The sequence below is a fragment of the Podarcis muralis genome, chromosome 14 (assembly GCF_964188315.1).
Source record: "Podarcis muralis chromosome 14, rPodMur119.hap1.1, whole genome shotgun sequence".
NCBI classification, from domain to species: domain Eukaryota; kingdom Metazoa; phylum Chordata; class Lepidosauria; order Squamata; family Lacertidae; genus Podarcis; species Podarcis muralis.
The window spans coordinates 44,556,172-44,580,335 of record NC_135668.1 but is presented as its reverse complement, the minus strand read 5'-3'; the positions used below and the strand labels follow the sequence as shown (position 1 = coordinate 44,580,335).

Here is a 24,164-nt window from a genome sequence, read left to right as displayed (position 1 = left end):
CAATCAGAGCGAGAGGCCGCCACGGCGCGCGCTCCCTTTGCCCGGCTCTCCCACGCCCCCTCCCTCCTCGCAGCTTACCCGGCGCAGCCTTTTAAGAGCGCGCCAGCCGCTTCGCCGGCGCAATCCTAGTTTTGCTGTCTCTTGCAACGAGTTGCTGCTGGGCGTTGCAAGCTTTTCCCCGCTCCGCACTTTCTTCCCCTGCGAAGAAAAGTGCTTCCCCGCGCGGAGAGACGCTCGCTGGGCGCTTCCCGACGGCAAGCCGTTTGGAAACCACCACCCCAGGGGCTTTCCCGGGTCTGGCAGCCTCTTCCCCCATGCTGAGCCGGTCCCTCCCGCAGTAAGTTAGCGCCCCCCACCCACCCCACCCCACCGGCCGGCATGCTGCTGCCTGTCTTAGCGGGGCTGGCTTTCTCCGCGTGGGGGGCAGCGGGCGCCCAGGAGAGCCCTCCGGGGAGCCGCTTCGTGTGCACCTCGCTGCCTCTGGACCCTGCCAACCCGGGCTGCCCGCTGCCCCCCATCCCCATGCAAGGGGGCGGGCTGCCCCCCGAGGAGGAGCTGAAGGCCACCGTGCTGCAGCTGCGGGAGACGATCCTGCAGCAGAAGGAGACCATCGGGAACCAGAGGGAGGCCATCCGCGAGCTGACCGCCAAGCTCGGCCGCTGCGAGACCCCCGACGGCAAAGCGGGCACGTGGAGGAAGGAGTTCGGCAAAGGCAAGGACACCATGGGCGACTTGCCTCGCGACCCCGCCAAGATCATCGACCAGCTCAGCCGCACCATGCAGACGCTCAAGGATCGCCTGGAGAATCTGGAGGTGAGGACGGGGGAACGCGGGCGGAGCTGTCCGCGGTGCTGAAAGTTAGCCGCCGACTTCGCCAAGCAGGGACGGCAGCCAGTTGGGGGCAATGGATAGCGGGGAGGGCTCTGTGCCGAGCGGGAGCTGTCTGTGGTGCTGCAATCTGGCCTCTGGTCCTGGGAAAAGAGCGCACCCCGTTGGGGGTGATTGACAGGTGGTAGCTAGGTGCGGGGTGGGAGCTGTTTGTGGTGCTTCCATCTCTTTTTGGAAAAGAGAGCAGCATCCTTGTGGGTGACTGATGCCAGGTAGCTTGTGTTTGGTTTGAAGGTGAGAAAGTCACTTTGCCTTTGAAACTTGACTCTTAGGGAGTCCTAATAGGGATAAAACAACCTTTTGTTGTCCAGGATGCTGAAAATTGGCTACTGGTGTGGAAAGGAGGCAAGCTAGACTTATGCTGCAATTCTAAAAGTTAGCCTTACTAGGGAGCAAGCACTTCAGGGCACACTGGAATTTACTTTTTTAAAGTAGGCATTGCATTGTAAGTATCACTGAGTTCAGCTCTAACCCTTCTTCCACAGTGTTGAAGGCGATATGTATATAGGAACACGGGAAGCTGCCCTATACTGAGGTAGACCATTAATCTAGCTAGTTCAGTCTGCCTGCACTGACTGGCAGTGGCTTTCCAGGGTTTCACAAGGAGGGAGTCTCTCTCAGACCTGTCTGGAGAAGCTGGAAATTGTGCATGCAAAACAGATGCTCTTTCACTTTGCTACTGCTCTTCTTCATGCCTCCCGCTTTCTTTATCCCTCTGTGACAGTCACAGGCTAAAATACATTAACTTACCCCAAGGTCATCCACAAAGCCTTGGGGCTGAGATTTGAACCCAAATCTCCTCAATCTATACCCCAGACTCTATCCACTATACTATACTAGCATGATGGCTAAATGGAGCCTCCATGTGTAGGGGGACTGTACCTCTGAATACCAGTTGCTGAAGGAGGCAACAGCTGAGCATGGCAGCAGCCCTTTTGCCCTGTTTGCAGGCTTGCCAGAGATGGCTGGTTGGCCAGTGCAAAATGTTGAGCTTGATCCAGCAGTGCTATTCTTATACTGCTGCATAAATAACCTACACATTCTTCTGAGTAGTTGTAGTGTCGAGGAACAGGATTTGATATTATCCCCCATCAAGAAGTGCCCAGATCCCATTATAGCAGCTTTGCAACCTTCATTTTCTTAAAAATAGTTTATTGCTGTCCATATCTAAAGAATTGTGTGAAACATCTTCATTCCTAGTCTATGCATCTGGTCCATTCTATAGTATGGTGCTGTTCCAAGTTCAAATACCAGGTCATTTTTGGGGGAAGAACTCCATATTTGTGCCCGCCTGTCTTCTTTTTTGCCATTTTCTTAGCCATTCAAGATTTGTAACCTATAGTTTCATCTTCTAGGCAGCTGAAGGTGCGTCTCTCCTTAGGGGATTGTTGTCACCCGCTAAATATATACGTCGTAGATTATCAGGGGAGCAATTAGTGAAGTTTCAACCTTCTGGGACACTGCAATAAACAGGCTTCATTTCCCAGAAACTCTTAGTCATCGTCTCATCTTTAATGGGATTCTTTTTAAAAAGAAAGGCTGCTCAGGTTTTATGTAAATCACTTTCTTGAACTTCTCTTTTATAAAAGGGGAACTTTATTATCACATTAAGCAGAGAAGCTATACTTTAATCCAGGCATAAGAGGGAGAATATGAAGGGGAAGTGAGATCCGGAATTGGTCAATTTATTAGAAATCCAAAGAAATAAAATATTCACCAGCTCCTGGCAAGGCAATGCTTGTTCTGAGCCCTGGTGCAGATTTTGTGAAAATTGATTGCAACAAGTACAAACTACAGAACTGGTGTTTATGAGGTGCTATTTCCCCCAATGGAAGCACAAGAAGGTATAGATGTTCTATGTGTGTTTACCAATAAAATGGATTGAGAGGAGATTTGTGGGTTTTATTTCTCTGCCCTGGTGCTTTTCATTTCTTTTTCTTAATCTCAGCCTTGGCTAAGAACATAGTTGCTTAAGAGGTTGCAGTGTAACGTTGACATCCTAGATAATGTGTCCTTGGCATATGGTGCCATGTAAGAACATGAAGGTTTTTATTTTGTTTTAAGTGTTAAGTGCCGGTCCATCTTCTCAACAGTTTAACTATAAAACCTGCTACAAAGACAATTGGAATGAATGAGACAGTACTTTAGATATTATTATTTTTATTATTAGATATATTATTTTAGATATTATTTTTCAGCCCAGTGGTCACTGATGCTTAAATATTAATGCAGGGTATATCTCCTCTCCCAATCCAGCTGTCATTTTGAAGGACATGGTTGAAAGCTTTTTGTAATCAATGCAGAATTCGGTGTTTGAAGCAGCTCTTACATTTGCTTGAAGTGCTGTCAATGTATAATGAGGAAGTCTCATAGTAATCAAATATCAAGGATACAGCTGTTAAGGACAAGTTTTCCCCCTTCCTCTTTGGAAAGGAACATTATCAGTAAGGTGCAGCACCTTTGGAAATGCTAGATGCTTTGATTACCTGTGGGACACAGTGAGGCAATCTGTGGCCCAGAGGTCACAGGTATCCCCCTGTTTCATTTCATTTCATTCTTCTTCTTGACTATGACATTGAATAAACATAAGGGTGGATGAACTCAGTAACATCAGGCCTATAAAAATGTAAATAAAATGACTAGCAGCAATGCTTTTATTGCACAGTTCAAAGGCACCCTCATGAACGCTCCAGTAAAAGGATTCAAAGAGTTAGCCATTCAGTGACGATTTACACAAATTTATCTGCATTCCCCAAAATCACATGTCTAGATTGGCGTGAGATCTCTGTCGCATGTGCCATAAGCATTTAACATTTGTTCATGCAAAGAAATGTTAAATCTGGCAGCTAATGCCCCTGTAGGAGCTATTGCATGCCACCAAAGTCACACATTCCCCCCCCCAAACATACCTGCATAGAAGTGACATCACTTTCTGTAGAATGGAGCGGCTTAAGAGTTATCAACCGTCCATTTGTAAGTAAAAAAAGTTGACTTCTGGTCATAACTGAAAGTGTTGGTTTGACCCAGTGGTAGCCAATAGGATACCCTCCAGATAGCATTCGAAATTAGCCAGGTGCTGGGCGCATTTTGTACCTGGCTATTGGCCACTTGCGACCATGTGAAGATTATTGGGGCACCAGGACAACACCTGATGTCTCTACTCTCTGGAGCTGCATGCCTGGGGATCATTGGATCTCGCCTGTTGGCACACACTAGCAACACAGCCTGTAGAAGTCAATCCATTATATTTTATCTGCAAAATCGGAATGAATTTTAGGAACCAAAAAGTTGTTTTGAAAAATATGACTTTCGAGCCATCTGGCTCCAAAATGGCAACTAGGCATTCTGTTTTAGTGACTGTAACCCAGGTTTAAGGAGCCAATTGGCTCCTAGCTTATATATCTGAGTTTTTTAACACTGCCTCCAGATGTTTCCAGCTTCCAGCAGCTGCAGCCAGCATGGAGACCTCTATACTTCCAGAAGTCCTTTTCCCACAGCTGATCTCCGTATTGATTGCTGAATTGCTCTTGTAGAGCATGAAGCCAGGTCATTTCTAGCATTGCTCCATCTTTGCAGGGTATCGTTGACTTGCCAAGACCCTCCATTTCTGCTTTCCTAAAAGAAGGCTAAAACTTTGTTTATTCCAGCAACCCTCTACAGTTGTTAGAATGAGATCTGTAAGGTCTGGCTGTTGGGGATGCTAGTGTGGACTGCTTTAATTCATTGTTTTGCAATGCCTGTTTTATTTATGACATAGCTCATCTCCCCACCCTCACGGCTAGTTTTTTTTAAAAGGAGATGTATTTTTCAAACATGAACTATTACTGAATTATAAATTGGAATTTAAAATAAGGCTGTGTTCCTAATCATGCTTATTTGAATATTAACAGTGTTGTATCCAATGCTATTCCTACTCATAGTAGACCCCTTGAAATTAATGGGAATGACTCTCTTGGGATACTGTTAATCAGCTATTAGATGAATTGAAGACTGCTGCTCTCTTCCTTCCTGCCCTGAAAGGCTGATCTGTGGAAATCCAGCTTTTTAAAGAGAGGGTGGTTTACCGGGTTCTGCATATACATCCCCGGCTGTTAGATCACAGAGGAGAAATGTACACACGTTTCCCATCTGCACACATGGTTTCCCATACAGTGAGATATATGAACTCAGAAGCTCAATTTTTGCTGCATATGCTTGACTTCCGGCTGCCCTGGGGCATCTGAGAAGATAATATAGTATTAGTGTCTCGTTAAGTTTAATGAATGAGAATTGTGGCGTTTTGTTTTGTTTCCCCCTTGTCCCCTCTCCTTTATAGCATCAGCTCCGAGCGAACGTGTCCTATACAGCCCTGCCTCACGATCTCCGAGAGATGCTTCAGAGGAGGCTGGGAGATTTAGAGCGCCAGCTTTTAAGCAAAGTGGCAGACCTGGAGAATGAGAAATCCCTGCTTCATAATGAGACTTCCACCCACCGGCAAAGGACAGAGGCAGCACTGAACGCACTTCTTGAAAGGGTTTCTGAACTAGAAAGAGGTAATAATGATGCCTAATTTACACCCTCCTTTGTATATTCCGGCGTGGGTTTATTTTTGTTTGACTTGTTGACTCAGCAGGAGCTCAGATGTCCTGCAACACTCCAGCCCTGTGTATTGATTTAGGGTGCAGTGATGCCTGGAGCAACTTGTATTGCTGGTAGTGGATGGGGACAGGCGTTACTGCATTGGTCTGAATCTAAGCTGAATAAATAAATAACAGAATAAGGGCATACTGAGTGCAGACTTATACACACATTTGGACGATGGATGTGTCAGAATCTTAAGCCTTGTCAGAGGAATTGGCCACTCTCCAGGCACCCGGCTTTGATTCCTTGTTGACCTCCCCGTCTGCGACTCCCGGCAAGATACAGGCGAAGGTCTCTATCGGCGACCCTCCTCTAACGTGAGAAGAACACACCACTCTTCCCCTCCTCCCTGCCATCCCCAGGGAGGGGAAAGAGACAGACAGAAATGTATTTACATGCCTTTATTTCTGTCTTTTCCAGCAGTACAGAGAAACGTGTCTGCACTCTGTTAACACCAACAGCAGAGAGATAAACTCCACCCCTGTACTTCCAGTACAGGTCAGATGACACTCTGAGCTAACATCCGGTGCTCAGTACAGTGAATAGACTGTCCCTTTGTTCCCACGGTACAGTCCCAAGCATCAACATCCTGTTTGGCTTTCCAGCCAGCTGGAGCTCGCTGCTGCATTGCTCCTTTTTCGTAACAGGATGTGCAGTACCTCCACTGTAGTTGGCCACTGTTAGAACCAGGGCCAGATTTAGGTTTGATGAGGCCCTAAGCTACTGAAGGTAATGGGGCCCTTTATATGTCCAGCTGTCCTTTGCCAACAACAAATTGTCTCTGTTTTTCGTGTTGAATATATGCTGTATGGTAATTTATGGACCTAATAGGCATCTAAAGCCATTTGCACATGTTGCCATGCAACCAATCTATGCAGAATGTAGGCACCCTATATATAGAAATGAGCAAACCAGTGATATTTTAGGGAGCAGGCTAGCAGGCGGGGCCCATTACTTGCATCATAGGAGCCTACACAACACAAAACACTGTTGCTGTAGGTAGGTTTTGTTTTATTTGTTTTTTGTCTTATATTTTGGAAATGTACATCCAGTTCCCCCCCCCCTTTTAATTCTTTTGGGGGGCCCCAAGCGAGTGGGGCCCTAAGTTATAGCTTGTTTAGCTTATACATAAATCCAGCACTGGTTAGAACAGGATGCTGGGTTAGTTGGCCAATGGCCTGATCAGATAGGGCTTTTCTTATACACTGGTACCTCGGGTTACATACGCTTCAGGTTACATACGCTTCAGGTTACAGACTCCGCTAACCCAGAAATAGTACCTCGGGTTAAGAACTTTACTTCAGGATGAGAACAGAAATCGTGCTCCTGCGGTGCGGCAGCAGTGGGAGGCCCCATTAGCTAAAGTGGTGCTTCAGGTTAAGAACAGTTTTAGGTTAAGAACGGACCTCCGGAACGAATTAAGTACTTAACCCGAGGTACCACTATATTCCTATGTTTATGTAGCACCCCCTCTTGTTCAGTGCAGAATCTGCAATGCAGGATGCAGCTGATGTATTCCTGACGGATGGTTGTACAGCCCCTCCTTAAAACATACCCAGTGAAGGGGAGCCCACCACCTCCTGCTGTCAAAAAGCTCTGGCTGTTAGGAAGCATCTCCTGATTTTCGGCTTAAACCTGCTTCCTTCCCTCCAATTGACAACTACCACTTGCTTCTAGCCCTGCTCTCCAGAGCAACAGATAAGAAGCCTGTTCCATCTTTGCATGGCGGTCCTGTAGCTATTTGGAGGCTACTGCCATGTCTCCATCACTGCATGGAATCCATTCTCACGATCTCAAAGGGATGATGTCGAGCAAGGAAGAAGTGGCATCAATCCTGCACGATCCATTTCTGGCAATGGAATTCCTGCGGTCCCCCAGCACACTTTTCATTTGCAAAGCAAGAAGAGGCCTTGTGGATCCATCTAGTCCAGCATTTCTCAAACTTGGATGCCCAGCTGTTGTTGGACTACAGCTCCCACCATCCCTGGCCCTCCCTTTATGGGAGTTGTAGTCCAACAACAGCTGGGGACTCAAGTTTGAGAACTGCTGGGTGTAATGGTGGTGGCTGGTGCTGAGGTCAGGCTGAGGTAGACTGGGCATTGTCCCATTCACCGTAGTGGATCAGCGCCTACTGTTTAACAGTCTGTTTCCCATAGTGGCCAACCAGATACCTCCAAGGAAACCCAAAATCAGGGCATGAGGACAATAGCCCTCTGCCATTTTGGCTCCCCAGCAGGTGGTATTCAGTGCTTTACAGTCTCTGAACCTGGAGAATGCATATAAATATCATGACTAATAGCCACTGGTAGACCTCTCCTCCTCCATGAATTTGTCTAATTCCCTTTCAGAGCCATATCAGCAGGTGGCCATCACCACCATCCTGTAGCAATGAGTTCCATAAGCTATAGCACAAGTCTGTCCATGTAATGCACAGAAGCAAGTCCCATTGGATTCAGCAGGGCTTATTGTTTGCAGCATTGCAGTCTAACTTTAAGTGTTGTGTGAAGGAGTACTGCATTTTGTTTGTCCTGAACCTCCTATCAGTTAGTTTAATTGGTAGACAGAGGAAGAGAGAGGTACTTACCCTACCTGTAAAGACGTCTTCTTTGCCTTTGAGCAAGCTGTGAAATGAGACAAACTTCCCTTTTCTTTTTTGCTTTTAATTAATTGCTGAATGTCACTTCTGTTCACTCCACAGACCTTGGGGCAAGCATGTCCTGTCTCAAATGCGCAACCTTTACTGTGGATTACTCCTGGAGCCACTGGGGGACACTCTTAATCCTAATCATTTAATCAGATCCTTAGATTTAATTACTGGGAAACAGCACGCTTGGCTAGAGTTTGTGTATTTAAATTTCAAGCACACATGGCAAGGGAGGAATAACACGAAACTGTCTGCATAATCATTTTTCCTTTCCTTTCCCCCCTGCTTTTACAGAGCAAGAGTGTGTGAATTGCTTAAATATAGATTCTCTTTAAATGATATTTATAGCGTTAAGCAAGTCTGGATCAAGGCTTGTTCAGGCAAATTAATGATTGCACCTCCGAATTGTGCCAAGGGATGCATTTTGTGAAGGTTAAGCGCCAGCCTTTGCAGGAGCCAGGTTGCACATATCTGGGCATGCCATTACTCTTATGGGGAAAGGGTGCAAACGTTCCCTAAAATAAATCTCTAGACCACATAAGCACCTCTAGTTTCTCTTTTTTGTTGTTCGTTATTGTTGTTGAGCAAAAGCAGGAGAATCTTCATTTTGGGTCGCTTAGTTGTTTTTGCCATGATGCGCTAGTTACAGGGATGTTTTGGAGATATAGGAAGTCTAGTGATAGGAAGAGAGAACGCTGCTGGGCTCCTGTTCTGCTTTGCAACCTTCCCAAATGCAATTCGATGCTTCCCTAAAGGCCATTCTCTTGGTCCCACCACCTTCGCAGGCATGTTTCGCGAGGACATGAGACAGAGCCGTCTTGGTGGCTGCTCCCAGATTGTGGAACTCCCTTCCACAAGAGGCTAGGCTGGCCCCCTCTGTGCTTCCCTTTCACTGGTAGACAAAAGATTTGTTTGTTCAGACAGGTCTTTGGCCATTAGCTGACTGTTTTGGCAGGGTCTTCTATGGCTGGATATTCTACTTTGAGTGTGTGTGTTTTCAATGTTTTTAAGGGTTTGCAGTGCTCTTTTTTAATACGGTGGTACCTTGGTTTACGACCATAATCCGTTCTGGAGGTCCGTTCGTAAACCAAAACAGGTCGTAACTCAAGGTGCGCTTTCGCCAATGGGGCCTCCGAAAAAATGGGTCGTAATCCCAAAAAATTTGTTCGTAAACCAAAAAAATTGTTCGTAATCTTAAAAAATGGGCCGTAATCCAAAAAAAAAAAAAAATATCGCAAACCAGGACGCACACTTCTGGGTTTGATTTGATCATAATCCAAAATGGTTGTAAACTAGGCTGTTCGCAAACCAAGGTAGCACTGTATGGTTACTTACTAGTGTTTTTTTAAAAGAAATATTGACACTTGTTGTGTGTTTTAAAACACTGATTGTATTTGTTTTAATTCACTGGAAGAAATGTAAATCAAACAAATTTGGTTGGCCACTGAGGGAATAGAATGCTGGAATAGATGGATGGGCCTTTTGTGAGACTCAGCTCAGCTCCTCTTATGGTCTTGGGGAATGGGAGACATCTTCTCAGCGTGAAGTCCCAAAAACACACTGTTGGAAATAAGTGTCTGTGGAATGAAAAAAGACTCAACTCCTGAGACTAAAATTAGATGTGGCGGCAACAGACTAATGTGGTTCAGCCTGGTTCTGTCTTATATTTGGTCCCAAGGTATGGTCTGATGACCTGTCAGTCCCACAACCTTGCTGAAGCTAAGCAGGTCTGATCTGATGGGTGATCACTTGGAAACCAAATGTGTGTTGGCTTGGATTCCAATACAGTGTGTGCAAGGTTCCATTGTAAGAGCAAACAGGACAATATCTAAGGTAGGCCAGGGATTTGGATTGTGTCCCCAGGTTGTATAAAGCAGGCACCCCCAAACTTGGCCCTCCAGATGTTTTAGGACTACAACTCCCATCATCCCTAGCTAACAGGACTAGCGGTCAGGGATGATGGGAGTTGTAGTCCCAAAACATCTGGAGGGCCAAGTTTGGGGGTGCCTGGTATAAAACAAGTGAAGGGAACCTTTTGCCCCCATATGAATCAGCCCAGACTCTGTAGCCTTCAGCAGAGCCCCTTTTCCATGTGCCCCCCGAGGGAGGGACAGAGGGTGGCCACACAAAAAATGGCTTTTTAAGTGGTGCTCCATCCCATTTCTGGAATGCTTTCATCCGGAAGATGTACCTGGTACCATCATTGTCCATCTTTAGGCACCAAGACTTACTTTGCTTAGGCCTTTGGTAATTAAGTTGTGTCCTATCGTAGTGGTCATATTTTAGTATACTTATTAAAATGTCCTTATAAAATGTATTTTGTAGTGCTCATTGTTTTAATTTTTTTCTGGTTTTAAAAGATTTTTAGGTGCTGTGTTTTGTCAAATAGCTTTTAGCCTTTTTTTTGTATGAGCAACTGATAAATTCAATAAATGATAATTATACATTGCATATAATTGCAATGGTTAATATTTACATTGCATTATATTTAAATACTCCACCTTTGCTCTGCAAAGCTTAAGTCATTATACATGGTTCTTTCCCACTTGCCCCATTTATCCTCACAACAATCTTGTTAGGTAGGCTAGCCTGGAAGATGGTAGCTGGACCATTGGTCATGGTGGCTGAGGCTGATGGGAACTGGAGTCCAGCCACATCTGGAGTTCTGCAGGCTCTCTATTTCTGTACACAGGAGGTCCTCCTGTGTAACTGCAGCTCCCATCATCTATGACCATTTGGCCATGGTGATCGGGACTCATGGGAACCGGAGTCCAGCACCATCTGGAGAGTCATTGATTTCCCATGCCTTCTTAAACCTCTAAATCACACTGACCCTTTATATGGGTGCAGGACCAGCATTGAACCTGAGTAAACATGTTTGGAATCAGGCTGAAAGATGGACACGTTGATAAAAAATTAACAGAACCTTTTATCCAAGGTGAAAGGCAGCATGGAATGAAAATGTTCATCTTCTCCCCAGAGAGACATGCTGTTCCCAGCTGGGTTTTAACCTCTTAATAGGGTGGTGATGCATTCATAGAAAGAGATTCCAGAGGCAAGCAGACTGCTGCAGAACTTGCGACCAAATACACTCAAAGGGAAAATGAGTCTGAGAAAGCAGCAGGATAAGTGCTGCAAATCAAATCCCCAGGTCTTGAAAAGCAGTCAAAAGCTATTTTAAAAAAGCTGACCTGCTAGATTTCTTTAAAAGCAAACCATCTGGGACAGGTAGTGTTGAGATCTGCCGGAAATTGCCACATGCAGTCTTGATGTAAGTTACCTATATCCTCAGTCTAAAAAACACATTTACGACGAAGTCTGCTCCATAGAAATCAAAGGCTTTGTGTTCTGTTTCATTGCAAATGAATGTGCTTGCCAATTTCTTTCATATATATATATATATATATATATATATATATATATATATGCCACACAGAGGAAGGAAGGAATAAAACGCATAGTGATGTTTTTTTTAATTAAAAAGAAGGCAGCTATTCATCGGTAAGCACAGAATCAGAACGTCTAATTAAACGAAGATACCACATACATACTCTGCAGAGGGTCTTGGGTTCAATCCCCAGTATTTCTAATTAAAAGGAGCAAGCTGCCTGAGACCATAGGGACACTGCCAGTCAGAGTATGTAACACCCAGTTAGATGGATAAAATTGTCAGAACTGGTACAAGGCAGCTTCCTATATTTCCAATCCTGACCCAGACAGCCTACAGTCTGCGATGTTTGCTTCAAGGACTCGGGCAAGGGATATCTTTTCAGCACCTGTGGCATGACACCCAATAATCTCCACATACCCCAGAGGAGATTGCAGTAAATGCTGCTGTCCACCAGAAGCTGCTCTCTGGGTGAGACTGAGCCATTGTGTTACCTTCCTGGCAGGTGGGTTGCTGTTGCTTACCCAGGAGGGATGGAGGCAAGGCAGTGGAGAGGTTGCTACAGTGCAAACGCACTTGCAGGAGTGCTAGATTGGCTCTGCTGTTGTGTTTGCACTGCATCAACCTCCCCGCTGACTCACCCACCCCTCTTCTGGGGAGCTAGCATGGTGCCTCTGCCCCACTAAACAAGGCTATTCTGTGATACCTGCTATCTATTTTCAGATAGACATGTGGAACTCACAACAAAATATTACACTTTACAGCATGGGTAGGCAAATTAAGGCCCGGGGCCCGGATCTGGCCCAATCGCCTTCTAAATCTGGCCTGTGGACGGTCCGGGAATCAGTGTGTTTTTACATGAGTAGAAAGTGTCCTTTTATTTAAAATGCATCTCTGGGTTATTTGTGGGGCATAGGAATTCATTCATTCCCCCCCCCAAAAAAAAATAGTCTGGCCCCCCACAAGTTATGAGGGACAGTGAACCGGACCCCTGCTGAACAAGTTTGCTGACCCCTGCTTTACAGTACAGTGGTATCTCTGGTTATGTACTTAATTCGTTCTGGAGGTCCGTTCTTAACCTGAAAATGTTTTTAACCTGAGATACCACTTTAGCTAATGGGGCCTCCCGCTGCTGCTGCGCCGTCACTGTGCGATTTCGGTTCTCATCCTGAAGCAAAGTTCTTAACCTGAGGTACTATTTCTGGGTTAGCGGAGTCTGTAACCTGAAGCGTATGTAACCTGAAGCGTAGGTAACCTGAGGTACCACTGTATTGGTCACCCAGCCATGCTTTTTTCAAGCTTACTCCATTCCATTCCTACTCCTGCCCAATCTCCCAGTCAGTTAGCATTCCATGCTTACTGAGCATGCTCAGTCCTCACTGGGCTTCCATAGAGCTTTCCTTTCCCTAAAGATTTCTTATACTTTCGTTGTATGGGTTGACTTCCCCACCTACAAGTTTGTTGTACTTCTGCAAATCTTGGGGTTCTCCCAAGACCGCTGATCCCTCCCTCTTGTGTGTGGGTGATGCTGTTTTGGCTTCATAAGCAACAGCCCTCACAGCTTGATAGGTTCAGCACAGCTTCTTAACCAAATTGGAATAAGTGGGTTTTCACTGTCCCTTTAAGATCCAGCACTTCTTCTTGTTGTTGTTCCTGATATTAATTTATATAAATCTTATTGCCAGAAAAAGGCTTCTTAAACAGTGTTCAAGTACAAAAAGCTTGAAGGGGTTCTAGCGATTAAGATAAATAAGATTATAAAGGGAGGGATAAAGGTTTAAAATGAATAATGAACGATCTTGCTGAACTAATTTTTAAAATAGAATACAAGAAGGGAAGGTGGGTGGAAGTAAAGAAAATAAGGTTTTGAAAGTTATTAATATGAAAGAGTGTTCTTTTTTTATGTTAAATTTTTTCCTTTGTATTTTTCTGTTTTTCTGTTTGGACTTTCGATGTTCGTTGTTTGTTTTTTGTGATTTTTGTTGATGTTAACTTTTTGGAAAACTCTAATAAAATATTATTATAAAAAAAAAAACAAGTACAAAAAGCAATTCCACAAGCATTAAATTATAAACATCCACAATCAAAATACACAATAAAATGATCCCATTCAAACTTTAAAATACAGGGGGCACCACTGAAAAGGTGCTTTCTCCTGTCACATACATCATGAAGATCCATAAAATAGATATATTTTATATTTTAATTTTAGACACTTAATACTTCAGGGAAGAAACTTTCCGTGCAAGGATGAAAACAGCACGCTTCTTAGTTTGCTTTCAGAGCTCTTGCGTTACTTTTATGCAAATGTGATTGATTGATTGATTGATTGATTGATAAACCAGGTAAAACCTGTGCAATGAATCAGCTTCTTTATTTGAGTGACCTCCCTGCAATTTACGTGGGTAACCTTGTGTCCTTTGGGATATGGCTGTAGGTACCAGCGCCTTCAAATCGCCGGATGAATTTAAAGTATCCCTCCCTCTCCGCACCAACTACTTGTATGGGAAGATCAAGAAGACGTTGCCTGAGCTGTATGCCTTCACTGTGTGCTTGTGGCTGAAGTCGAGCGCCTCTCCGGGAATAGGGACACCCTTCTCCTACGCTGTCCCTGGGCAAGCTAATGAAGTGGTGCTGATCGAGTGGGGGAACAACCCCATTGAGCTGCTCATTAATGACAAGGTGAGGAAAGACCTGCCTTCCAGTGAGCCAGTGTGGTGTAGTGGTTGAGAGCAGTGGACTTGTAATCTGGTGAACCGGGTTCGATTCCCTGTTCTTCCACATGCAGCTGCTGGGTGACCTTGGGCTAGTCACACTTCTGTGAAGTCTCTCAGCCTCACTCACCTCACAGAGTGTTTGTTGTGGGGGAGAAAGGGAAAGAAAGCTGCTTTGAGACTCCTTAGGGTAGTGATAAAGCGGAATATGAAATCCAAACTCTTCTTCTTCTTCCTTTTGAGAATCCCATTTCTTTCCACCAGCCAAGGCAGGAAAAAGAAAGAATTCCCACTGTGCAATAGTGAAATGTTCAAGGATTAAGCTCTGCTGCACTGTAAGATGTAGCAGAGTTGAATCCTGCCCTGCTGAAATAGTAGAGCAATTCTTCATTCAGTCTGGCGGGTCAATGTATTTGAGCCCCACTCTTGTTAAAACCATAAACAGGCAAATGGAGTGTCTTGGTACATGGCCCCTGGGACGGCAATTCTGTGCACACCTGCTCCCTAACAAGTCCCATTGAACTGAATGGGTCTTGGTTCCAAGTAGAGATGAGCCAACCGCTTTCTTGTTTTTTACCCAATCTTAAGTTTGCCACACCTTTACATCAGTTTGCATAAAATAAAAATAAAAATCCTCATGGAAATTCATTAGCATTTTAGTGCAAATATCTCCTGATAGGGACATTATTTGTATGCAATTTTGCCTAATGCACACATTTATGCAAAGCAAATTCTGCTAATATAGCACATTTTTGCACGTTATTTTCACCAATGTACTTTGGGTACCCATAACTTGTCTGCAGAACTGCACTGCAAAGAAAAGTGAATTTTGAAAGATGGCTGTGTTTCATTCTGCATATTGTTTTGTAATGTGAAGATTTGGGAGGCCACATGACGTTTACTTGCTTGCAGAGGGAAGGATGAGGCTCCTAGACTTTCACTGCTGCAAGTTCTCCCAGTTGATTGATCAGGTTGTAAAGCTGCAGTTCTTGAATTACTTTGCCGGTAGAAGCTCCTTTCACCAGAGTGCGGCTCGTTGGCTTGGCCGCTTTAAAATTAGGGTGTAAGTCACGTAACAATTAATCAAGTCAGCAACTGACCTATTACAAATGTGGTCAAAATAAGGCTCTGTCAGAAGGAGAAATGTGTTTGTGTGTAGCTGGGGAGGGGAGGAGAAAAGGCCTGTTGTTCTGTGCAGATGCATTGTGGTAGTCTCATAAACATCGAATCCCTGGGAGTGTTATAAGAGGTTGCTAAGAGACATGTGCATCATTCGGAATTTGCCACAGTTCATAATATATGCACACAGGGCTTCATCAGCATCCAGGTACAAAAATCAATTCTGCTAGGCAATTCTAAAGGAAAATGTATTTAAGCCTGTTCAGAGGATATTGCTGTTACCACGGGGGAGCTGCAATGATTCCAGATAGATAGAAGGAATCATAGAATTGTTGGAAGGGACCCCAAGCGTCTTCTAGTCCAGTGTTTCCCAACCTTGGGTCTCCAGCTGTTTTGGGACTACAATTCACATCATTCCTGACCCCTGGTCCTGCTAGCTAGGAATGATGGGAGTTGTAGTCCCAAAACAGCTGGAGACCCAAGGTTGGGAAACACTGTTCTAGTCCACCCCCCTGCAATGCAAGAATCTCAGCTAAAGCGTCCACGACCGATGGCCATCCAACCTCTGCTTAAAAATCTCTGAGGAAGCAGAGTCCACAACCTCCCAGGGGAGTCCGTTCCACTATCAAACAGCTCTTACTGCCAGAAAGTTCTTCCTGATGTTTGGTTGGAATCTCCAACTAAATACAGTGGTACCTCAGGTTAAGAACTTAATTCGTTCTGGAGGTCCGTTCTTAACCCGAAACTGTTCTTAACCTGAGGTACCACTTTAGCTAATGGGGCCTCCTGCCGCTGCGCCACCCCTACCACGCTGCCTCCACCATCATTCCTGTTCTCATCCTGAAGCAAAGTTCTTAACATGAGGTACTATTTCTGGGTTAGCGAAGTCTGTAACCTGAAGCGTCTGTAACCCGAGGTACCGCTGTATTTATGGAATCGAGGATAAGAGTTTTTGTGACAGACTGTATGTCAGGCCTTTTCGCTTTCCAACACAAAATAGCTGAGAAGATTACAGTGGTACCTTGGGTTACAGACACTTCAGGTTACATACGCTTCAGGTTACAGACTCCGCTAACCCAGAAATAGTACCTCAGGTTAAGAACTTTGCTTCAGGATGGGAACAGAAATTGCGTGGTGGCGGCGGCAGCGGGAGGCCCCATTAGCTAAAGTGGTACCTCAGGTTAAGAACAGTTTCAGGTTAAGAATGGACCTCCAGAACGAATTAAGTTCTTAACCTGAGGTACCACTGTATTTCTTCATCAGATCAACAGCTCATCTAGTCTAGCATCGTGTTCCCACTGCGGCCAGTAGATGCCTATGGGGAACCTACAAGCAGGATTGACCACAACAGCACTCCCATCCACTCATGATCCCCAGCATTCAGTGGCCTAGGAATCTGCGTTACACTTCATCAGACCATTGGCCTATCTAGCTCAGTGTTGCCTACACAGACTGGCAGCAGCTCTCCAGGGTTTCAGGCGGGGCAATTCCCCCAGCCCTACCCAGAGATGCCATTAGGGATTGAACCCGGGACCTTCTGCCGATGCTCTGCTACTGAGCTGTGGCTTTTCTGCTTCTGATACTGCAAGTAGTGCATAGCCATCCTGACTGGTAGCTATGGCAGACTTCTCTATAAATATGGCTAATTCCCCTTTAAAGCTTTCCTAGTTGGTGACCCTTGGCTGCAGCTTTTGGTGGAGAATTCCATAGCTGGGCTATGCGCTGTGTGAAGAAGCACTTTATTTCCCCTGCCCCGAATCTTCCAACACTCAGCTTTATGGGATGACCCCGATCAGTATTGATCCGGAGCAGAACTCCAATGTATAGTTAGCAGAGTAAAAACTTAAAACACATTGCAGGATCCAGCAGAGCTTTACTTCTACTAAAGGCAAAGGAGCATAATGGTCACAAATCCCATATATTCAGGACTGGCACTGTCCATAAGAAATCCAGTTGCAGCAGATTTAACTTAAACTTACTTACAATAAGTCTAAACCTTAGCACTAAGCATACAGTCATACCTCATGTTACGTCTGCTTCATGTTACGTTCTTTCAGGTTATGTCCTACGGCGACCCAGAAGTACTGGAAAGGCTTACTTCTGGGTTTCGCCGCTTGCGCATGTGCAGAAGCGCAAAATGACGTCACGCGCATGTGGAGAAGCAGCAAATCGCAACCCGCGCGTGCGCAGACGTGCCGCTGCGGGTTGCGCTCTTTTCATGTTGCGAAGGGGCCTCCGGAACGGATCCCGTTCACAACCAGAGGTACCACTGTACTATGTACAGAACACCACACCAGAAGGAAAAGAGATAGAAAGAGAAAGTGAAACCCAGGCTCCTTCTGGCCTTACTTTTATAGTGAGCATGACCTTGACAGAAAGAGATAAAACAACCAGTTTAAACCAACTGTAGAGTACTCGGCTTTTCTGAAGGAATAACGCAAACATTATGAACCGTCTGCTTGTTTATTTCCCACAGAGAAGCTTGCAGAACCCTCTTGAATTAATTAGAACAGGAAAGATCTCTACGTGTCGGATCAATACTTTCTGCACTAAGAAATGCAAACTGACAGCAGGATTGTTGGGGAGGATGCACCTCCTTCCGCCCCCCCCCCCCCCTTTGAGAACGCTGCAGTGTGTTAGTGTCCAATCTTCACAACTCTTCTCCTTTAGGATTTGGGTTTCCTGAGGACTAGGCTCTTGCCGCTCAGCAAACAGGTCCAATGGATGCTGTTACACTTTGGGATAAGCAGGGCAGAAGGCAGGGGAGCCAGCAACAGGAGGTGACAGAGTCAGTGACTCATTCTAGTTTTGTCCCCATCTTCCTCCCTGCTGAATTCTACAGTTCAGCTTGATCCTGCCGCTTAGCATCTGCCTCTCCTCGCTGATTGGACACATGACGGATTTGCCAAGCTTCGCCATAAAATACGAACCGAGATTCCAGTTTAATCAGCAGCAAAATCCTGTTGGCTGTAAAATGGGAAAGTCCAGAGATTGCAAGCCATGTTCCTGCCCTAGCCAACCTTACCGTCTGTTCTTTGCTTCAGCCACTGACTGGCTCAGGATCAGTGTGGTCTGTGCCAATGGCGGCTGGTGCCCATTGGGCCTCCCAGGGAGGAAGGCAAGGAGGCCAATGGTGGGTAGAATCAGTGACTGGCAGAACCAATTGATTCTAGCTTTGTCCCCATCCTCCTCCTCCTCCTCGCTTCTACAAGGGGCAATGCTGAGACTAAAGAGGAGGGAGCTGACAGGCAGGGCCTCCGCTTGGATTGGGTGCAGGTGAGAAGGCAGGCAAGCGAGGATTGGCTGAAGACATGCTGAGGTTGGTGATGCAACATGCCTTCAGCCACACAGACCAGCCTCCCCTGGACAGGCCTGCACCCTTTGGGCGTAACGCTCCAGGCATCCACAATAACCTTTATTATCTTCCACAGGTCGCCCAGCTCCCGCTCTTCATTAGCGATGGAAAATGGCACCACATCTGTGTGACGTGGACCACGAGGGACGGAATGTGGGAAGCTTTCCAGGATGGGGAGAAGCTTGGGACCGGGGATAATTTAGCTCCTTGGCACCCCATTAAGCCGGGAGGGGTTCTGATCCTTGGTCAGGAGCAGGTGAGTTGTGCTAGGTGCTTATTTTCCCCCTTTTCCTCCTTCCAAGAAATTAAAACAACAGGAAATTGGACATCTCCATTCCTTTCCCAGAGCTATAGTTCCCAGAGAATTTCAGCGATCAATCAGTCTTAAAAAGGGTATTTGAGAGTTTTAGCTCTGTGAGGGGAATAGAAGGCCTCATAACAACTCTCATCGCCCTTAAACTACAGCCCCCAGAATTCTTTGGGAGAAGCCATGACTGTTTAAAGTGGTTTCATATGGTTTGAATGTGGCCTGAGAGGTACCTGCAGATATCCTTTTTTATTGTGCATTCATGGAGTTGTATCCAATATTAGTCTTATTCAGTGTAGATTAGTTGAAACCAATGGGCATGGCTAATTTAGACCTATTGGTTTTCAATGGGTTTACTCTGAGTAAAGTATCATTGGGTGCAACCCATGATGGTTTTGGGGTAGTTATACACAATCTCACTTTCAACACTGTTTGCACCTATAAAAGCTTTGGGGCAGACACACTGCTTCATCATCCATCAGTGTGTGTCCTGCAACTCCCTGTTGGAATCCAGTAACTTTTTATACCACAAATGCCCCGAGGTGTGTTTTGGTTCTGCATTTGTTGCTCTGTAGTGCAAGAGTGCCCTTCTGTGTGGCAATAATGCAGAAGCATTGCATGATAACGAATAAAGCAGAATGGTGTGACCAGTATAAATCATAGAACTGTAGAGCTGGAAGGGACCCTGAGGATCATCTAGTCCAACCCCCTGCAATGCAGGAATATGCAGCTGTCCTATATGGGGATCGAACCTGCAACCTTGCCATTATCTTTTTTTTAAAAAAATTATATTTATTGAAGTTTTAACAATAGACTCAACAATAACAATAACAATTACAATAACAACAAAAACCACTACACACTACACAGATACAGAAAAGAAAAAATACGAAACAAGAAAGAAAGATAAACAATCAAACGCATAAAAGAGAGGGAAAAAAAAGAAAAACAGCACATAAAATTATACTTTCCAAAATGCCCTTTCATTAACTTGTTCCTTTGACTTCCTCTCGCCTCCCTTTTTGCTTTCTATTTTAATTTGTTGTTTTTGCAAATCCTTCTAATTTAACATTACCTGCTTTTTCATAATAATATATTACACACAATCTTAAAAACAGCTTATGCAAAAGTCAAATTGTTTAATGCCAGTCTCTTTCTAAACTTCTTTAATTTTGCCAAATTTCTGTAAATAGTCTTTAAATTTCTTCCAATGCAACCTTGCCATTATCAGCACCAAGCTCTAACCAACTGAGCTATCCAGGCAGTAATGTACTGTTATTGCTTCAATGACATGTTGCAGAAGACTGCACCTGTCTTAAAAACCCCCACAGTAGTTCAACTAAGGGCTATGCACAAAAAGTGTTTTAAAATACAGGTTCTGCCCACAATCTTGCAAATCCAACTATGGGAGAGACCAGTATAGAAGGGGAAAGAAACATCCCCAAAGGGTGTGATTTTCATCTGCAGAAAGGCAGAGAGTAGGTGGGGAAGGAAAGGAGGAAGAACACGTAGGGAGCTGTCCCGTACTGTGTCAGATCATTGGCCCATCTAGCTCAGTATTGTCTACACGGACTGGCAGCAGCTCTCCGCATTCCCAGCCTGACCTAGAGATGTCAGTGATTGAAACAGGGACTTGCTGCATGCTAAGGCAGATGCCGTACCATTGATCTGTGGCCCTTGAGACTCTCCTTCCTCTTTTCCTGCTGGTTATCTTTCTATAGCCTAGCATCTTGCTTCCCACACTTGTCAGGCAAATGTTTCTGGGAATCCCATAAGCAGTGCACAACAGCGGTAGCCCTTTGTGACGTTGCTGCCCAGCAACTGCAACTCAGTTGCATGCCTCCTCCGAACACGAAGGAACATGATCCGTCTTGTTATTTCTGGCCTGCTTTTTGAAGCCCATACCCTGGGGCAGCTTACAACAAATCAATAAAACACCACATTAAAATTTGAAATTCAAAAGCATCTCCCGAGCTTTAAAATAGCGGCAGTAGAGAAAAGTTATTAAAACACTGCATGATGGTTCATTCAGCAAGGTATTTGGGGCCTGCCTAAAGGCCAATGAGGAAGGACCAAACCTGGGGATGGTATTCTAGGAATGCAGGGCCACCACAGGAAAGGCCCTCTTCTTCATCTTCTACAGGGAACATCCATAGTTCATGGGTAGAGCATCTGCATTGTATGCAGAAAGTTGCTGGTTCAAATCTATAGTGTCACCAGGAAGAGACCCCTGTCTGAAATCCCAGGGAGCAGCTGCCAGTCAGTGTAGGCAATATGGGCTCAGTATAAGGCAGCTTCCCATGTTTCTGTGGTTAATTCTCCTCGGCCACCTCTTCCCCTCCTCCTGCTAATGTATTATAACATAAAAAACCTAACACATCTCTGACATATTGTTGGCCATACTGTATTTCTTTATTACATATTTATTTTACCTTTCCACCAGGAAAGTGTCGTGGTTACAAAGCAATATTTTAACCAATGTGGGGCTTGAACCCATGACCCTGATATTAAGAGTCTCATGCTCTTCTGACAGAGCTATTGAGGGCCTCACATATGAGTACATCAGTCTCAGTATGTTGCAAATGGCAACATCACACATGTTGCACACAAATAAAAGATTCATGGTTGTAACTGAACACAGTGAATAAACCATCCTGCACATTCCTGAGCTCGCCACCCCTTGCAAGGGTGCTGATTCCATTGTACTAATGAAGCTCATTGCATCACTATGGGACTCCCCATTCAACTCAATAGAGGGGCACCTCTACATAGGAAAATCTGCAATAAACAATTTATGTTTATTGGGGAGCAGTCCCCATCCAAAAATCTGTGTTGCATTCTTAGGGTCCCTTCCAACTCTACAATTCTGTGATTCTATGTGTGACCTAAGGATCAACTGGAGGAGATACTGGAAATAGGAAACCAGAGTCCCTCAAGATGTTGCTGGACTACAACTCCCATCATCCTTGACCATACTAGCTGGGGCTGATGGGAGTTGGAGTCCAACAATACGTGGAAGGCCACAAGTCCCCCCCCCCCACTCTTGGTATTTAGGATTTGCATGCAGATGGCCCTAGATTCAATTCCTAGCATCTCCAGGAAAGTCTGAGAAAGGCTCCTGCAGTTCTTCCACCACCAGTCAAGTAGTCAATACTGTTCTAGATGCACCAGTGGCTTGACATGACACTGAACGGCTTCCTAATTGAGAAAACCAGGCCCGTAGCTTTCTGCCTACGCAGAAGTAAGCTGCACTGGTTTCTTTTTCTCATCATTTTAGCAAACGTAAAGATACTGATTTGGCCATCTCTTTTAAGGACGGTCTTGAACTAATCCAAGCTTTGGTTTTCATTCACTTTTAGGACACTGTTGGAGGAAGGTTTGATGCAACTCAAGCTTTCGTTGGGGAGATGAGCCAGTTCAATATATGGGACAGAGTCTTGAAGCCTGAAGACATCATGAATATTGCTAACTGCTCCACCAACATGCCGGGCAACATCATCCCCTGGGTTGACAACAACGTGGATGTGTTTGGAGGTGCAGCGAAATGGCCCGTAGAGACGTGCGAAGAGCGTTTGCTCGATTTATAGCCATGACCATAACCCATTGAAGTGCCCCGTTTTTCTTAAGACAATCTCTCGTGAGGTCTGACGCTCTGATGCCCCTATCCGCTTCCTTTCATTAGCGTAAATTTTAATTACCCCTTAGTAAACTCACTGCCAGGGTACCAAGGAGAGGCACAGTTCTCCACAAGTGCTTGCATCAGCCTCCCTTAATTAAATGGGAGGTGGTGTACGAGACAAGGGTTCCCAAACTGGTCTGCAGGCCACCAGTGGTCCATGAGCTTCATTCAGGTGGTCCATGACATGTCTGCAATAATACCATTAAAAATCACACAGCATCTAGCTCCGTGCACTGCAATTGCTAGAGCAGGCAGAAAAATCCTTAAGTGGTTCACCAGGACCCTCAGCAATTTTCAGATGGTCCATGGGGGGAGGGGGAAGTTTGGGAAGCACCTGTACACTGTTATGCCCTCAACCTGTCCATCTTTGATTCTGCTGAGCGGAGCTCCCGCAGAAGAGGTTCGTGGCCAATTCTGTCTGTTACCTGCATGGGTTCCTGGCTCGAATTTCCAAAACCATCAAGCTCTCAGACTTGAGCAGTAGATAGTGCCATGGATCCGCGTCCAAAGCTTACTTCCATCCCTCTGGCAGAAACCCCATGTCCCGTGCAAATACTTTGCCCCTGCTTAGTGACAGAATGTGTCCCGTCCTAACAGCACATGGTGTCAAATAAAGCACAAACGTCATAGGGGTTAAGTGTAAGGACTTACATGCAATTTGGTCGTCGCAATAGATTCATGCTGTTTCCCACTGAACCTGTAAGGCCCAGCCCTGTGTTTACAGCCAAATGGAGGAATTGGGAGCCCTTGTGGGGCTGAAGTGAAGAATGGGAAAGGGGAGGTTCCTTAAAGCAGGGGTGAATTACTTCCTGTGGCCCTCTGGGTTTCTCTAAATGGCCCTATGGAAATAGAACAAGGCCCTGTCTTTCCAGTGTGGAGTAGTGGTTAAGAGCAATGGACTCATAATCTGGTGAACCGGGTTTGATTCCCTGCTCCTCCACATGCTGCTGCTGGGTGACCTTGGGCCAGTCACACTTCTCTGAAGTCTCTCAGCCTCACTCACCTCACAGAGTGTTTGTTGTGGGGGAGGAAGGGAAAGGAGAATGTCAGCCGCTTTGAGACTCCTTCGGGTAGTGATAAAGCGGGATATCAAATCCAAACTCTTCTTCTTCCTTTCTTGTGCCCACTTCAGGCTGTAGGCAGAGTCCCAAATTTCTGGAGGATCCTGTCATGTGAGAATGAAACTGTGTCATGGAGAAAAAGGCTATCGATGGCTACTAGCCACAATGGTTGTATTGTCCACTACTGTCATAGATGCAGGATGACTCCGAATGTCGGTCGTTGGGGGACCCCAAATGGGGGGAAAGAGAGGTTGCACTCAGGTCCCATTTTGAGGCTTCTTGTAATCTGGTTTGCCACCGTGGGAAGAGGATGCTGGACTAGATGGGCCAGTGGCCTGGTCTGGCAGGCTCTGCTTACGCTAACAGAAATCCAGCTTATCAGGGTTATG

At 45.4% G+C, this 24,164-nt stretch overlaps 1 protein-coding gene across 1 annotated transcript; it reads left to right on the top strand.

Annotated features, from left to right (window-relative positions):
- The first annotated feature begins 71 nt into the window (after window positions 1-71).
- Window positions 72-23,609, top strand: NPTX2 (neuronal pentraxin 2). The gene is made up of 5 exons (XM_028706553.2): window positions 72-813; window positions 5,204-5,420; window positions 13,978-14,222; window positions 18,805-18,984; window positions 22,395-23,609. Exons 1-5 carry the CDS (start codon window positions 379-381, stop codon window positions 22,620-22,622), a joined length of 1,305 nt encoding a protein of 434 aa, XP_028562386.1. The 5' UTR covers window positions 72-378; the 3' UTR covers window positions 22,623-23,609.
- The last annotated feature ends 555 nt before the right edge of the window (window positions 23,610-24,164 follow it).

Coding starts and splice junctions, on each gene's coding strand:
- NPTX2 (XM_028706553.2), top strand. CDS start 379: ATGCTGCTGCCTGTCTTAGCGGGGCTGGCTTTCTCCGCGTGGGGGGCA. Junction 814..5,203: donor ATCGCCTGGAGAATCTGGAG/GTGAGGACGGGG, acceptor TCTCCTTTATAG/CATCAGCTCCGAGCGAACGT. Junction 14,223..18,804: donor AGCTGCTCATTAATGACAAG/GTGAGGAAAGAC, acceptor TATCTTCCACAG/GTCGCCCAGCTCCCGCTCTT.